The sequence below is a fragment of the Nematostella vectensis genome, chromosome 10 (assembly GCF_932526225.1).
Source record: "Nematostella vectensis chromosome 10, jaNemVect1.1, whole genome shotgun sequence".
In the NCBI taxonomy this organism is placed as follows: domain Eukaryota; kingdom Metazoa; phylum Cnidaria; class Anthozoa; order Actiniaria; family Edwardsiidae; genus Nematostella; species Nematostella vectensis.
The window spans coordinates 8,149,949-8,163,415 of NC_064043.1; the positions used below are offsets into that span (position 1 = coordinate 8,149,949).

The following is a 13,467-nucleotide window of genomic DNA, read 5'->3' on the forward strand; positions in this document are numbered from 1 at the left end:
TTACCAAGTTATTGTTCTTGACACGGTTAGCAGCTTTTAGGAACTCCTGCTTCTGCTTGATTCTCTTCTTCTTGGAAATGACATAGGTTACACAAGTGTACTCTAGAATGGAGCCGAACACGAAGATGAGACACAGCAGTAGGTACCAGTCGATCGCTTTCACGTAGCTAACCTAGAATAGAAATAATACGATACAATTTTTATTATAATTCTTACAACATAGGCTTTTCAGAATCAGCGCCAGCATTTCTGGTCTAACAAAGCACCGTTCACACCATGAGGGATGCCCGCGGAGTAATTTGCCTTTTTTGTGTCTTGTGGTTAGCCGAGCGAGGCGGTGCTAGCTATTGTGACTGGTGTTGGCGCTGTTAGCACTGGCCTTATTGTGACTGGTGTTGGCGCTGTTAGCACTGGCCTTATTGTGACTGGTGTTGGCGCTGTTAGCACTGGCCTTATTGTGGCTGGTGTTGGCGCTGTTAGCACTGGCCTTAGAGCGACAAAAGGAACGTTCAAGTTGTGACTGACTATAACTATATACTTGAGAAGGTCTGCATAAGTCATCTGAATGGTAGAACAATAGCATGGAAGAATCAAGATACAAAGTCAAGCTTCAGCCAGTGGCGCCCGTCCGCCACAAAAAGGCTCAGCTACACTCCCAAAACTAGCACAGTGTCTTTGGTTCACCTTAGGAAGGTTAGCACGTGCACTTGATATCAGGGTCGTCATGGTGAGAACTGTTGTGATCCCCAGGGCCACGCGGGCAGGCGCTGTCTCAGGATCGATCCAGAAGGAAATCCAACTGATGATGACAATAATGGTGGACGGTATGTAGGTGTCTATCAGGAAGTAACCAATTCGACGCTTCATACGGAAGTTCGCTACTAGTGAAGAGTGGTTTCCTAGAAATAGAGACAGACACATATATTTTTAGATATTACAATTTTGCTACGAAGAGAAAAGTGGTTCCCTCAAAATATAGACGTATGTAATTTAAAATATCAAAATTTTGCTACTTCACCTCATGATATAAATATTGTGAATTTGGCAGTAAATTGCAAGCGCGCAGATAAGCGAAAATTGAGATGCAAAACTCTACAAAGTTTTCGTCACTTCCATTGCCCTTTTGTAGATGGAGAAAAGGTTGAGAACCAAATCGCGAAATTTCCGAACACCCTCCTATACTCATAGTTGTGTGTATTGTCCCAACACCCTCCTATACTCATAGTTGTGTGTATCGTCCCAGCACCCTCCTATACTCATAGTTGTGTGTATTGTCCCAACACCCTCCTATACTCATAGTTGTGTGTATTGTCCCAACACCCTCCTATACTCATAATTGTGTGTATCGTCCCAAAACCCTCCTATACTCATAGTTGAGGGTGTATTTACTCTAGTTGTGGGTATTGTTCCAATACCCTCTATACTCATAGTTGTGTGTATTTTCCCAACACCCTCCTATAATCATAGCAGTGTGTATTTTCCCAACACCCTCCTATACTCATAGTTGTGTATTGTTTCAACACCCTCCTATACTCATAGTTGTGTGTATTGTTCCAACACCCTCCTATACTCATACTTGTGTGTATTGTCCCGACACCCTCCTATACTCATAGTTGTGTGTATCGTCCCAACACCCTCCTATACTCATAGTTGAGGGTGTATTTACTCTAGTTGTGGGTATTGTTCCAATACCCTCTATACTCATAGTTGTGTGTATTTTCCCAACACCCTCCTATAATCATAGCAGTGTGTATTGTCCCAACACCCTCCTATACTCATAGTTGTGTGTATTGTTTCAACACCCTCCTATACTCATAGTTGTGTGTATTGTTCCAACACCCTCCTATACTCATAGTTGTGTGTATTGTCCCAACACCCTCCTTTACTCATAGTTGTGTGTATTGTCCCGACACCCTCCTATACTCATAGTTGTGTGTATTGTCCCAACACCCTCCTATACTCATAGTTGTGTGTATCGTCCCAACACCCTCCTATACTTATAGTTGTGTGTATTGTGTCCCAACACCCTCCTATACTTATAGTTGTGTGTATCGTCCCAACACCCTCCTATACTCATAGTTGTGTGTATCGTCCCAACACCCTCCTATACTTATAGTTGTGTGTATTGTGTCCCAACACCCTCCTATACTCATAGTTGTGTGTATCGTCCCAACACCCTCCTATACTTATAGTTGTGTGTATTGTGTCCCAACACCCTCCTATACTCATAGTTGTGTGTATTGTCCCAACACCCTCCTATACTCATAGTTGTGTGTATTGTTTCAACACCCTCCTATACTCATAGTTGTGTGTATTGTCTCAACACCCTCCTTTGATCATAGTTGTGTGTATTGTCCCAACACCCTCCTTTGATCATAGTTGTGTGTATTGTCCCAACACCCTCCTTTGATCATAGTTGTGTGTATTGTCCCAACACCCTCCTTTGATCATAGTTGTGTATTGTCCTAACTCCCTTAAACGGGGAGTATGACGAGGTTCTTAAAATACGTCCTCTCGCGCGGAAATGCAAAAATCAAGCGTTCAACTATCAGGTTCCAAACGCTCCAAGTGAAATATCGAGTTGAAGTATGTTTTGTTTAAACCTGAAATACAGCAATTTTTGGCCGCCATTATTCAGTTGGAATCGAACAATCGAACGCTGTGATGTCACTTGTCCCCAAAATCAAGCTTTGGGATGGAATGCCTCGCTCTGAGTCGCAAAAAGATCACAGCACGCACAGAGAGTGGGATGAGGATTTAGCCAGAGAATTCAGCGCAGTACGATTTACTCAATGAAAGTACCCCCAAATTAGATAGGCTAGAGGTCTGTCGTGCTGAAACAATGAATAAGCTAGCTAAAAAGTGGAAGTGGAAAGCCCTGAAACAGAAAGAATAAAGCCAAGTAACAACCGTCTTGACTTTGTGAATTACCCAAAACAAACTGCATGATGGTGAGTTAAGAATACGATCTTACGAGCTCAGAAGAACGATGGGAACCCAAATAATGTATATCTCAGTTGACACCATATGAAGAAAAGTGCAATGTCCGGTAAGAAAATAATAAAAACTTTACGGGATAAAGTTAGTTGTTTCCTTCTTGTTTGTACAGCAGTAGTAGGGAAATGGCGCAGCTGGCGCAACTTTTTGATCTCCCCAAATTTCATTCCAAAATGGCGCAAAAGTCTCCGCACACCTCCGCCAAGCCTCGCGACCTGCGCATGCGCGAGCTTGCCAAAGATCTCTTGCACGACCACGCCCACCTGTCAATCACTTTGTCACGTGACGGCCACGCCCACCTGTCAATCATTTTGTCGAAAACCTGTCAATCACTTTGTCATGTGATAGCCACGCCCACCTGTCAATCATTTTGTCAAAAACCTGTCAATCATTTTGTCAAAAACCTGTCGATCACTTTGTAAAAAACCTATCAATCACTTTGTCACGTGACGGCCACGCCCACCTGTCAATCACTTTGTCACGTGTCGCGCCTAGGGGGAGCTCGAGAGGCTATTCTGGTCTAAAGACGAATGGGGTCATAGATAAAATGACATTAAAGACGGAGGTGAAGATTAAAAACGATGCGGCTACAGCCGGCGGTTGTCCGGTGCTGGAGGTGAATGTGAGTAACACTGCGGATGCGGGGCCTGAACACTGCTGTTGTGACGCTGATTACTATGAAGACTCAGAATACGGAAGCTTCGACCCCGTTGGGTTTGTGGCCGGAGCGGCGACAATTGTCCTCGGTGTTTTAGCAATGTTAGTCTCCATGCCACGGTATGGCGAAAAAAGATGGGTGAGATACTAGTCCACAGATGTGGTGTGGAGACTTTAGACCCCACCTAGGGGGAGCTCGAGGGGATAGCCTCTCAGCTTCACATCTGAAAAGCCTTTGAAAAGTGGCTTAAAGACGTGAACAGTTCAATAAAATGGGGGAACAAACGGTTGAACGTACGGCCGAAGACCGGTCACCACCACCATATAATATCCCCGACGGGTCGGTACCCAGGATTAACGTCCCCACCCTCATGCCGGAGTTTGCACTGTTTGACCGAGCCCTCACCAAATACGAGACTAGTAGAGCCTCCTTGGGAGACGAGGATAGTAGTAACACCCTTTGCAATCATGACGACCTGGTCACAGAAGACGGGGTCACTAGTTGCTTAGAGTGCGGGGAACAGATGCAGCGCGTGATCGCGCACGAAAGAGAATGGGGTTTTTACGGACATTCCGACGGCAAACGGTCTTCGAATCCAAGTCGGGTCCAGGTACGTAGGTCTGAGGATAGAAACATTGACAAGGATGTGGAGAACATGGGTTTTAGCGGGGTAATTGTAGCCAAAGCTAACGAGATATACACTCAGGTGACGAAAGGCCAGATTTTTCGCGGCGACCCACGGAAGGCGATCGTCTTTGCGTGTATCTACTACGCCTACAAGATGTCCGGTAAGTGTCAGACACCGAAAACCTTGATGGAGACTTTTGGATTGAGCAGGAAGAGTTGCCTTAAGGGTCTAAAAATCTTCAGTATTAACATGCCTAAAGATTACTTACTACACGGAACGTCTCCCACCGTCGTGGACCACATTCGCGATGTGATGGACAGATTCTCGGCGTCCCCCACACAGAAGGGAGAGGTGGTCCAGCTCTACTACAGATCTAAGAACCGCTCGTCTGAGTTGAATCGCGCTCGCCCACAATCCTTCGCGGTCGCTTTAACCTATTACTGGGTACGGCTAAAGGGGGTCGATATTACGCTTAAAAAATTCTCCGAAAGAACGGGCGTCTCCGAGTTAACCATCAGTAGGAAAGCGAGAGAAGTGGCCACAGTCCTGGGTACGCCTGGTGTGGTATGATGTTTCCTGATTTCCAGAGAAATCAGGATTTCCAGAAAACTGTCAGTTCGGAGTAAATGTGAATTAACACGTCTAAAAAAATTCGAAAAAAGTGGTTTAAAGACGTGGATGTAATAACAAAATGGATATGCAAAGTGCTGGGAGTCTTACAAATCTTACCGTGGAGGATCAAGCCGCCACCTTGGCGAGGTGGGGAGCCACAGACTTTAACGAGGCTATGGCACGCGCGGCGGCGGAGGGGTGCGTCGAGGCCGTGAGGTTGTGTAAAGAGTGGGGCGCGTCGGATTTCGACGAGGCCATGGCGAGCGCGGCGGAGAATGGGCACGCCGAGATCGTTAAGATGTGTTGTGAGTTGGGCGCCTGTGACTTCGTATATCCAGCGTCCATGGCCGCGAAAGGCGGGCACGTAGAGGTTTTGAAAGTGATGGACGAGTATTGTGACGACGAAGAGGCCATGATCTGTGCTATGAGTGCTGCGGCGGCGGAAGGTCAGGTGGGGGTTGTTGAGTTGTTGATAGATCTAGGTGCCGATGTCGATGTCGGTTGGGCCACCGATGAGGCGGCGTACAATGGTCACGTTGAGGTTCTAAAGTTGCTTAGAGAAAACTTCTGGGAGTTTGACCCGAACTATGCTATAGGACCGGTCATCGAATCCGGTAACGTTAATGCTGTGAGGTTGTGCTTGGAGTGGGGCGCGACCGATCTCATTTGGTCTATGGGCCGCGCGCGATTCTTGGGTCTACACGAGATTCTCGCGGTGATACGTGCAGCGTGGGGTTGGGGTCCCGTGCATGAGGAACTGTTCAAATACCACCACAAACGCAGATTTCTCAGGGACCTTGAGGACGAGCTTTTACCCAAGACTTGGCATCCTGACAGGTTTTGGGACTGGTGTCTTGATGAGCAAGAGAAGGGAATGTTGGAAGAGTTTTTCGCCAGGTAGACGTCGGCCGGCTAGGAGGGTGAGTATCGAGGCGTAAAAAATTGAAAAGTGATTTAAGGACATGACCGGTTTGATAGAAATGGAGAACCAAACGGTGAAAGACCCGAAAGTATCCCCCGTAAAGCGAACAACGGATTATAAGTGTCTTCATGGCAGAGTGAAATATTATTGCAAAGATTGTCACGGATCGCAAATCTGCCCTCACAACCGGAGAAAGACGCGGTGCAGAGAATGTAACGGCGGTAGCATTTGTGAGCACAGACGAGCAAGATATGTCTGTAAAGACTGCAAGGGGAAAGGGATGTGTGAACACGGCAAACAGAGACCCTTTTGTAAGTTATGCGGAGGGTCTCAAATATGCGAACACGATAGACAAAAGCACCATTGCAGAACGTGTAACGGAAATTAACATTGACCCACTCAGTTTTGTAACGCGTCTCACGTTACAAAACACATACATTCCTAATCACCCTAACAACTAGCGATTCTGAAAATAGGTTTTGTATTTACATTGAGAGTTCGCGGTCGCCAGGGTGGTCTGGTATGCACGTGAACAGGTATTGTCTTCTTGCGGTACGTCACATCCGTCCACATGCACCCCGCATGTTACCGGAATAGATACCAAGCTAAACCAGCCGTAAAGGCTGTGATCGTGACAAGGTTATTTTCGTGCTGCGTGTTCGTGGGTTTAATCACGTCCGGCTTTGGGTTAGTTTTCGCCTCCGGTTCCGGTTTGTGAGCCGTGACTGACTCGGTATGAGGTAACACAATCTTTGAATGACCCATATTATGTTTTGGGATCGTTTTTATCTCGTTATTTATCGGATTCAGCCCCAGTTTCATATCTGTGGTGGCTTTTTGTAACTTGTTATTATAGCCAGCGATCGAAGTGTTGTTATTTATCACAAGATACGATGGACTTAACCAACAGCCGAGGGCGAAAGCCAGGTCTAGTTTTTGTCTCGCCTGTTGTAGAGCAAACTGATACCGTTGTATACTTTTCGATATACTGTTTTCCACCACCGCGCTTTCAAAGAGTTTCGTGAAGACCTGTTTCGTTTCCTGAGCTGAACCGCTATCACCGACGATTGACGACCGGGTCTGAACTTGCGCGCCTAGAATACAGTAAACAAAGGCTTCGATGCTCTGGTTTATCCTAGACAACCCAGCTTTGGTTAACCCCATTGATTTTTCCGGAAAGAACCACTCATACTGAAACCCAGTTCTAAGGTCTTTCAGGTACTCGATCTCAAAGTGATTCATGTGTTCGTGGTCGCTTTTAGCAGCATCCCATTCGTCGTGTAATTGGTCAATGGTCCCATAGGGTTTATACTTGTCGTTAGAAGATGACAAGCCGTGATAATCATAATTATAAACGTTCCCTAACCCATGATTTATCGGCCCGAGGAACCGGAAATCGTCACCAGTTCGGAATTCTGTTCTTAGTTTTTGGTAAGCCGCTTCGCTGTATAAGTTTTTATTCCAACTAAAGAGCCTATCTTTTGGAAGAGGGCATTGTAGCTCGTTTAATATTCGTCTGATAGTGAAAATGATGTGAAATCTGTAGAATGACCCCACTTGAGAGTCGTCAATCATGTCACGCGTCACACCACATCCAGCAGTCGCGCAAAACATAGCAAAATTTAAGGCTTGACTCCAATAACTGAGGTTCGGGGCGTCGAGCCACCTACTAGCCTCCTTTGCTGTTCTGAATACTAGCAAGCTGTCGGTGAATATGTCCCTAAAAACAAAGTTTGTCTTCAGCTTTGGTGTTATAAAAACATCGAAAGAGACGTAATTATTTCTCGTAGGGTTTTCGTCCCACGGCAATATCTTGTACTCTGCACGCGCGTCTAGTCTGTATTGTTTTGGGAATCCAAACAGTTGCTGGATCGTTTCCTTGTATGCTTGTGTGTCGTCGACGACTAGAAGATCCTGGATATTCTCAGGTTTCCAGCTGTCACCGGGGAAGTGGTATAACGTCTTGACTAGATTCCCATTCTTGTCGAATGGATCGTATTCGTCCCCATTGAAAACGAATTGCACATCGCCATGCTCGTTGGCAGAGAACCTGAAGCGTGAATAGTAAGGGTACCTTTTCACAAATTCTGTAAACTTCATCTTATATGACATATAAGATGTTTTTAAATCAGTCCTTTACGCATCTCAATTCATAGATCCATCCGACGGGAGTTCTCTCGTACAGAAATTTCACCGAGCGGGTCGACTCGCCAGGTCTTTCAAAATCTCTTCTCTTACTGTTTCCCTCAGCTTGGTAATGTTTACGTTTTTTTCGTCCTCTCTTACCGACTTTTGACGGATCTGGAGCTTTAGAGCCTCAAACTTGTCCAATTCGTTCAAGATTAAAGAGAACTCTTCGTCTGATATTTTGTTGTCTTTTAAAGCTTTAGAGACCAGGTCGCGTATGCTATTTACTTTTGCCTTTGCCATCGCCGCTGTTTGGTCGTGCTTGGAGACTTTTTGCGACAGCCGTTTAGAAACCGCCGCACAGCCTACAGAGGTGAGACCGAAAACACCAGCCAAAGCACCCAACGGAACTCCAACGATGATGCCCAAACCTGACAGAGAAGTCCCCAAACCACTAGACCCAAGAATGACGGATAAGAGCCCTAAGACCACACTTAACTTTGAAAACACGCTCTGCCCTCGTTTATACTTTTTCCTCACGTTCTCGTAATGTTTAACTTCTTGCTCCAAACTTCCCAAAACATCGTGGGTCTTTTGGAGTCTGAAGTTATCACCTGAGGGGCTGACCCCTCGGGGTACGTTCGGGTAGATTGAGTTGTACTCTTCCATAGCTTTATTATGGGGAGAGTTTATTCTTTAAGTGATTTCTAAAATTAGACGTATCGGGTAGAGGCCACGCTCTATTGTATTTCCGTCACCGCCCTTTATACTAAGACGGAGACTACTCACATAACCGACTGATGTGGTACTAATCCGTACCGGATCGCTTGGATTGAGGTATATCTTTCCTTCATCAAGTTCTACACTTGCTAGGATTTGTGAGGGCGCCCCTTGTTGGAGGGAGTCAGACGCGTTCACAAGATCGCAGTGGATAAAAATAGCCTCGTGACCTATCATCTTTATCTCGTGGCGAGTGTTTGCTTCCAGCTCCCTGGTCTTGAGTCCTAACAGGCAGGCGAGCGGCTCATTCAACACGACGTTCCGATGAACTTCGAGTGACGAGTCTCTAATAGAGATTGGCTTTTCACCAAGACGCAGACCCTCGTCTATTTGACGTTTTAACGTCTCGATCGTATGCCGCCCCGCAGGGATCCTAAGGATAATGTTCTCACCGTCGGAGACCGTTCCCTCGCTTGAGAGACTGTTACAACGATTATGAAACGCACATCCTCGCAGCGCGATAAACCGCGGCTTTTCAATAGGTTGTTCTAAATAGACAGTAAAGTCACCAACGTTTCCTTCAATGTAGAGTAATACCATTTGTTATGATTTCCGTCTCCTTTTAAATCGTTCTACGGAATACAGGACGACAGCGACGATGAGAAGCCATGCGTTTTTAGCTAAAAAGCCAACAACTTCACCTGCCGTTCTAAATATGAAACTAGCTATAGCACCAACCATTCCTGGGAGTATTTCTCCTAATTTTTTGCCTATTGTTTTCAGACCATTTCCAACACCTTTTGCAACACTAGTCAGCCCAGCTTTCAGATTAGAGACAATAACACCGATAACAACGCCCACAGCGGTAACGACAGCAGCGACTGTAAATCCGTATTTCTTAAAAATCGCTTTGACACGATCTTTCAACGACATTCTCTCTTCAAGATTTTCTCTCTCCAATTGATTCTCTTCCAAAGTCTCATCTATGACAGAATTTCTTTCGCTGAGCTCTTCATTTTTACGATCTATAGCTCTTAGTCTTTCTTGGTTAGTTGTTTCACTTCGTTCCTCATTATTTTTTCTCATTTGCTCGGTGTTTCTCTCTTCTTCTTCTCTGAGTGTATTACCTGTAGCGTCTAGTTCATCGAGTTGAATCTGAATTTGCTTGTACTTTCCGGATCTGATTTTGTCGTCAACACTCTTCCGCACCGTTCTATCCTCATTATACAACCTTTCTGGTCTAGTCCAACCACCTTTTCTCGCAGAATAGAAGGAAATGAATTGTTTCCCTCTTTCATCCGTTGAAATCTGAACTAAATTTTCATCAAGATCTGGATATTTCGATAACAAAAGGTCTACCCTAAGTGCGTCCGTTGAAGAAGAACCCCCCATATTCTGTAACTCCATGTACTCGGGGACAGCCTTCCCAGGGTTTCGTGTTTTCCATAAATCACGCAACCTCCCTATCACGTGGCTTGTAGCTCTACCGAATCTAGTTGAGATCCTTTTAATCCATGGTTCTACTCCCTCATCATCGTTTGGAAGAAGAGAATCATATTCTTCGTCCACGGTAGTATTCAAATCTTCTCTACCTTCTTCTGTTGTGGGATCAAAATCTATATCCATTTCTTATTTTGTTTGAAAATAAGAAATCTTTAAGTCGTGCCGGCTCATATCCACCTACTCGCTACATAGCCAAGAGCTAACATTCCACCTCCAACATATGCCATCTCTCCCATCTTTTGGTTGCTACTTGGTCTGTAGTAATCTGAGAGCTCAGGCTCTTTCAAATCAAAATCTGGATGTGTTTGAGCGTATAGTTTGAAAGCCTCATCCGTCTCTTTATCGTTCTCATCCGCACGAACTTTATCGTTGTATTGTTCAGTCAACCAATCCTGATATTCCTGTCGTTTTTTCTGCCAATCACCCATTGCTTGTTGATACTTTTCAAGCGCTTTATCGTGTCTTATTTTTTCTTTATCAACATGAGTAGCGTCAGAAGATAAGTATCTCGCTAGGTAACTCCCTCCAACGAATGCCGTCGCATTAAGAATAGCTCCACCAATCATAAATGCTATACTCGCCATTTATTAATCAATCTATAAGATCTTTAAGTCGCCTACAGCGGTTTTGGCAAAATCTTTTGTGTTTCCAGATAATCTTTCAGATACATACTACCGGACAGGACAGCAACCCATTTAGCGTAGTTTGTAACACTCGACGAAGGGTCGCTGATGAATGACTCTTTCATAGCCTTTTTAGCAACATAACCCATACCGGCGGCTAATCCGATGATGACTGCTGAGTCGGTGATCGTTTTCACAAGTTTGTTTTCAGTTGACATGATTTTATTTATTACAGATTCAGATAATCTTTAAATCACAACATTCCTATTTTTGGCGTCGCGTTCGGGAGGCTAGCCCCTCGAGCGGCAGGCCTCTCGAAAGTTTCAGTCTCGTTGGCGTTGATCTTAGGCGTCTTTTTATAAAAACGCATATACATATCCAATGCGGTGAGCCCTATTCCGACTAGAGCCAGTACAGTTGTAAACGATAGCTCTGGAATCCAAGCGTCCGAGAGGCTATCCCCTCGAGCTCCCTCTTGGTGGGGTGTCTCTGCCCGTGCAGCGTCTTCTGAACTCGCCTCCGCCTCGCGTTTCATCTCCCTAGCGAGCGCTTCTCTACACCTCCTATTATATTCGGCAACTCTCTTACCAGAAGCGACTTTTATAGGATCTTTCTCCTTAGCGGCACTCTTCTTGGGGGGAGGGTCCTTTGTAATTTGTTCAACCTCTTGATTTTCGTCAGACATGATTCTTTACTCACTGAATAAAGAATCTTTAAATCACATCATGCTCAAGAGCTTGCTCAGGTGCGCTCAAGAGCTTGCTCAGGTGTGCTCAAGAGCTTGCTCAGGTGTGCTCAAGAGCTTGCTTAGGTGTGCTCAAGAGTTTGCTCAGTTGTGCTCAAGAGTTTGCTCAGTTGTGCTTGAAACTTCTTGAAGTTTGTTGGAAGTCTCCTGTGAAGAAGGTGTTAGTTTAACATGCTTAGCGACCCGAAAGAGGGCACTAGCAAGTGCTACCATCCTTCCTCCCTTCAATACCAAGAGACCTGCAAAGTTCGACAGTTCGCGTTTAACCAACTCGTCGTTCTGTAAGTCTTTGCTAAGCGCTTCGGTGTCATCTACAGGAACCACGTAGGAAATGACTTGAGACACCACTTGAAGTGCTGATTCTACTAATCCATCAGTAACTTGCTTGCCTAAGACAGTCTGGTAGCGGACAAAGTATTTCTCGACGTCTTTCGCCGAGAGCTTCTTGATATCACCAAGACTCATACCGACACCAAGAAATTCCTTCGTAGTCCCGAGAGATGCAAGAATAGCCAGCGATTCTCGTTTGACTTCAACATCGTCTTCGAGAGGCTCACCCTTCGAGCTCCCCTTAGACTTAGGCTCCTCTTCCATATAATCCTCAATGCTTGCCATCTTATTTTGTAAGTAGACCAAGATGTTTTTAAACCACTTCGAGGGGCTAGCCCTAGAGCTCACCGCGTCGCAGGAATCTCTAAATAATTTTGGAATGGATGCCGTAGACAGAAACAGAGTCTGGAATACTTTTCAGTTTTCAGCAGTTCTACGAACTTTTTACGAGTCTCGACGTCTAAATCACCTCCATAATCTTCAAACAGTGTTTTGGTGCCAATTTGAGATGGATTATGGAATGTGACCACACAGGCGACGTTATCACGGAAGGGCTTTGCTATGGATGTTAATTGTTGCGTCAATACCCACACTGATAATCCTTCGTGTCTCCCTGAGAACGCTAGATTGATAAACTTGTTCGAGCGTTGCTTTAGATCTTTCGATACAGCACAGTCATCCAAAACGAGTAACGTATTTGTACCAGAAAATAGCACCGCACAATCTGTTAGTAACTCGTTAATCTCATCGGTGTTACTAGCATCCGGCGATAATACCAAGAAACGTTTATCTCCGTGAGCAAATCTACGATAGGACTTGTTTTTCGCATAAGTCGGACAAATCAACACAATGTATTCAAACACATGCCGGAACGGCCCTCGGAGCTGTTCCGTGAGGTACTTTGTCTTCCCACAATTAGTAGGTCCTGTGATAATACAATGAAAAGGAACTTTTTCCCGTAATTCTTCCATTCTTTTTGTATTATCACACAAGTCCTTTTTAATACATGATTGCTCTCAAATTCGAGTTCATAACCTCCATCAACGCGTCGGCTACTACAAACATGTAGCAGGTGATGTTTCCCGTTCCTCCAACTTTTCGTTTCATTTCTAGTTTTACTCCGTCCCGCGTGTTGTTCAAGACCAGACCTCCTCCGTGAATGCTGTTATCTGGATGTGCCCTCAAGTCGACCCACAGAGCAAACTTGTTATTAGCGTAAAAATCCTTTTGCTTAACACCCTCTCTACCGAAACGTTTCTTTACCGACTCCCAGAGGTCCGGCGGTGTCATCCCCTTGGAGTAGAGACGGTTTGGCATGCCATCCACATTAATGTTGATCGATGTGATACTTGGATTGACAAACTTTTCGGAATCCCTTGCTCCTCCTGTGTAGCTCTCTGTGAACAGACACAATATCCCTGTCATTGACCTCCTCGGCAGATTAATGTGCTCGTTTATGACACCATCATTAGGTTTGGAGATGGTGAACGTTTTGTGGAGAATGACGTTCTCGTAAAAGAATCCTCTACCAACCTGATAAGCCGACAACGCCTCACGAGCTAAGTATTCACTTGAGATGCAAGCATATTCCAACTCGAGGTT

At 45.2% G+C, this 13,467-nt stretch overlaps 1 protein-coding gene across 2 annotated transcripts in view; it reads right to left on the minus strand.

Annotated features, from left to right (window-relative positions):
• Positions 1-13,467, minus strand: part of LOC5506821 (glycine receptor subunit alphaZ1) — a 31,719-nt gene that overhangs the window by 1,624 nt on the left and 16,628 nt on the right. For both annotated transcript variants that reach the window (XM_032375290.2, XM_001627460.3), the window contains 2 exons: positions 685-899; positions 5-172 (listed from right to left, as the gene is read on the minus strand). In XM_032375290.2, the coding sequence (XP_032231181.1) occupies positions 5-172; positions 685-899 (383 nt within the window). The remainder of the gene's footprint in view (positions 1-4; positions 173-684; positions 900-13,467) is intronic.